This window comes from Oratosquilla oratoria, chromosome 21, assembly GCF_046742065.1.
Source record: "Oratosquilla oratoria isolate Oo_2021 chromosome 21, ASM4674206v1, whole genome shotgun sequence".
Lineage (NCBI taxonomy): Eukaryota > Metazoa > Arthropoda > Malacostraca > Stomatopoda > Squillidae > Oratosquilla > Oratosquilla oratoria.
This window is the reverse complement of record NC_134797.1, coordinates 5366969-5371103: the sequence shown is the minus strand read 5'-3', so window position 1 is coordinate 5371103 and position 4135 is coordinate 5366969. Positions and strand designations below refer to the sequence as shown.

General features: G+C 41.5%; 1 protein-coding gene across 1 annotated transcript in view; it reads left to right on the top strand.

Moving 5' to 3' along the window:
• Positions 1–348, top strand: part of LOC143036994 (uncharacterized) — a 4284-nt gene extending 3936 nt beyond the window's left edge. Inside the window, exon 3 of the mRNA XM_076205099.1 lies at positions 267–348. Within this exon, the coding sequence (XP_076061214.1) occupies positions 267–348 (82 nt within the window). The remainder of the gene's footprint in view (positions 1–266) is intronic.
• Positions 349–4135: the final 3787 nt, after the last annotated feature.

Sequence of the window (4135 nt, the reverse complement as noted above, 5' to 3'; positions counted from 1 at the left end):
CATTTGTCTGTTTATGAATGCAAATGTATATATGTATGTATGTATGTATCCATGTATGTATGCATGTTGTATGCTATGCATGTTGGTGTATATGTTGGTATGTATGTATGTATGTTATGTATGTATGTATGTAATGTATGTATGATATGTATGTACGTAAATATGTGTGCAGGTATGTATGTATGCATGTATTGTATTGTATTGTATGTATGTTATTTTTGAATAAGTATGTTTGTATATCTGGTGTGATTATGTATATCACAAAGATTAGGAGGCTACGAAAAATATATTCATTTGATTTACCAGGTGGGTGACCGCCTTTTTGCTAGATTAAATATCTTTGGATAGTTTTATAGTATCTATTGTGTCTTCTGAACAAAAAGCCAAAATGTATATTTCGACATTTGTTTTTCCTATCTTATTAATTTCTTTTCATTTGTGTTAATTTTATTTAATTCTATTTTCATATTTTTTTATAGTTATACTTCGTTTTATTTTTATATTTTTCCTTTTTTTCTTGATCGTTTAACTTTATTCTATTTTGTTTTTCTTTTATTTTCTTTATTTTACTTTCTTTTTCATTTTTACTTTTTTCGTAATCTTTATGGGAATTCCTTCGTAACCAATTATTTTTACTTCTTGTTCGCTAAGTCTCAAATTTTTCTTCTAAGAAAACTCCTCAGTATCTGATTTTTGTTTTTATCTTTCATCTCTCGAATTCTTTGCTAATCGTCCTGTCCTGACCTGTTAAAGAAAATAAAAATCTTCAGATTTGATGTGGTCCAGCATACTTGGCCATATTCTTATTAATATTTCTTGAGTTAGAATCTCCACCTGAGAGTTTTCGTTTCTGCAGGGATGGACCTTTATACCTCCCTTGGGATCTTGACATGGTTAATATAACTATCAAAGGATAATTATTGAAATGAAAAATTAGGGGTTCATAGTTAAAATGAAAAAATCATAAGAAAAAAATGATGAGCAGATATAATTAAACAAACGAATAGATAAATGTCTGAACGGATGTATATGAATAGAAGTTTAAGTGTATATATATATATATATATATATATATATATCTCAAATTAATTCAGGTACCGATGTGTTTCGGGAATCGAACCGGATTCGTTGAAATCACAAAGCCATTCTTAGTCTTGCCGATCCAGCTATTGGCTCTATAAAATTCACCAGCCTGGAAGTTAATTCTAGTTCTCGAGGAATTAAGTCGACTACTAATTTGCTGTCCGTACTATATTATTTTACAGAAAAACCAGGGCAACTTTTAGATAGTGGGACTTAGATAAGAAGAAAGAAATCAATAATTATTGATTTATTTGCTTATTAATTATAATTAAAGATAATTTGACAAATAAATGATTAGTTAGAAATATAAAAGATAAAAATAACAATTAGCGGCCTCTTTCTGTCCTTTGTAACCTTATTATTCCGAAGAAACATGGAACTTAAGATGAGGAAGATAATAAAAGGTTAAACGTGATAATAATTTTTTTGTCATTAATGAAATTTATTCCTTTATAATGAAAAACGGCTTCGTGACTCTGGTCCGTAGGGGTGTTAGATTATTGGGGATCATTGTACCAGGTAGTGAGAACTCTCGAACCTCGACACTTTGCAGCTCATAATTTCATGTTTTGATTTTTTTTATGTTTCCTCTGAGGGAAGTTGACGGCGTGCTGCGTTTTACTTCAGTGGAAAAAGCCCGCGTGCGGAGCGACAAGAGAAGCAGAAAGGGGCTGAAGGAAAGCAAAGGAATATGTAATTATAAAAAGAGGAAGGAATGTAGATGATGGAGGTGGGGAATGGGAAATGGAAAGGGGAAAGAAGATGGAGAAAGGAAAGGAGAGAGTAGAAAAAGAGAAGAAGAATGGAAAAGAGTAAATTGAGAGTAGAGAGAGAAAACTTAGAGAGCGAGAAAAAAAATGGAGGAAAAAAGAGTCAGTGAGGAGAAGGAAAAGGGGAGGCGAAGAGAATGAGAAGAAAAAGAATACAAGTGGAGAAGCAAAAAAAAAGGTGTAGAAGGACCGAAGGACGAGGGAGGGAGGGAGCGGGGAGGAGGAGGCCAGCGGATGTCGGGAGGGGAGGAGGAGGGAGGTGGAGGAAAGTGGAGGAGGGGAGGAGGAGGAGGAGGGAGGAGGAGGAGGAAGGAGGAAGAGGAAGAGGGAAAAGAGGAGGCAGGAGGGAGGAGGAGGAGGAGGGGGGGGTAAGAGGGGGAAGAGGAGGAGTGTGGAGAGAGAGGAGGAGGAGGAGGGAGGAGGGAGGAAGAGGAAGAGGAGGAAGGAGAAGAGGAGAAGGAGGAGGAGGAGGCGGTGGGAGGAGAGGAGGAGGAAAGCAAGGAGGAAGAGGAGGAGAAGGAGGAGGAGGAGGGAGGAGGCAGTAAGGGAGAGTTATAGGGGAATGAGAGAGGATCGTTAGCGTTGTCAGGGCCTGGTCTCCTTAGCAGGCGAGGTCATAAAATTTATTTTTTAATTATGATGGTTTAACGGTGGAGGTCCCCTTTCCAAAAAACATAGAGTGGGATTGGCAAGGTGTGGTCTTTTGCGGAGGACTGAAGAGAAGAGTAGGAGGAGGATGGTTCGCGGACAAGTTGGGTAGTTTTTGCTATTTAAAAAATATTCAGGGAAGAAAAAGAAAAATTTCCTTACGTTCAATTCTTCATTTTCCGAACTCCTTTAAGTCAATTATTCAAAGTGCGTGGGGCGGTGGCGTATCTGTGTAGTGTGTCTGTGTGTGTGTGTTTTTGTGTGTGTGTGTGTGTGTGTCTGTATGTGTATTTCACCTTTGTCTTTGGGATCACGTGATGCACTCGTTGAGTCGACAGACTATTTCCCCTCCCGGAAAGAGAGTGAGTTTCAGAGCTTTTGGTATGACAGTATCGGTTAGGTAATTTGCTTCGTGACCTTACACGCACTCATACCCCCAACTCCACGCCCTCGAGTTGTGAATACAGTTGATGTTGTTATGTAAGTTGTAAAAGTTAACGACTCGAAACGCAGCGATACTGAAAAATTATTTTCAGCCCCCTGGGCAGGATTCGAACACGGGCCCACGCCTTTTTAGTGACAAGTCGAGGATCCTCCTATCCATAACACGCCGCCCATTCGATTTGTCGTGTTGGTGTAAGTGTGAGTACATGTTGGGGTGTGTATGTGGTGGGGGATGTTTCTTTTTGTGCTTGTTGGTGCTGTGTGGGGTGTTGTGTGTGTGTGTGTGTGTGTGTGTGTGTAATTGTGGTGTGTGTGATGTGCGTGCGTGCGTGGCAGTAGGGTGTGTGATGGTCTCTGTGTGTGGTTGTATTTGTGTGGGGGTATTGTGCGGGTGGGGCTGTGTGTGTTGGAGTGTTGAAGTATTTGTTTGTTGGTGTGTGTGTGGTGTGGTGGATGTGTGTGTTTGTGTTTTGTAGTGTTTGTGTCGTGTGTGCGGCGTCGTGGTCTTGGGTGGGTGTGTTGCGTTCAGTATTTGGTTTGGGGCGGGGGTGCTGGTTGGTGTGTGGTTGTGTGGGTTTTTGGTGCGGTGTGTTGCGTTTCTCGTGTGTGCGTGGGGTTTGTTGCGGGCTGTTGTGTGTGTGTATGATGCGTATTTCACCTTTGTCTTTGGATCACGTGATGCTCTCGTTGGGAATCGACATAGCTATGGTCCCTCCACACGTGAGGTGAGAGAGGGTCAGAGCTTCGCCAGAGAGAGACGTGAGCGGGCGGAGCGACCGGCTCTGTCCGTTATGAATTATCGATAGGTAAAGCTGTGACCTTTACACGCACATATACCCCCAATTCCCCGCCCACGAGGAGTTTGTAGGCTTAACGACTCCGAAAAAACGCAGCGATACTGAAATTATGTTCCAGCCCTGGGCAGGATTCCTGAACTCGGGCCACCTTTAGTGACTAGTCGGGGGGGACTCTTCACCAACCCTTCGCCACCGAGTCGGTGTGTGTGTGTATGTGGCGTATTTATGTTGTGTACAGGTTTTGTTGTGTGTGTGTGTGTGGTCTTGTACATGTGTGTGTGTTGTGTTGGGGTGCGTGTGTGGTGGGTGTGTTGTGCTGTTGTGTGTGTATGTGGGTTTTGGGGTGTGTAAGGGCTCGTGTTTGGTTGTAGTGTGTGTTGTTGTGTGTGTGCT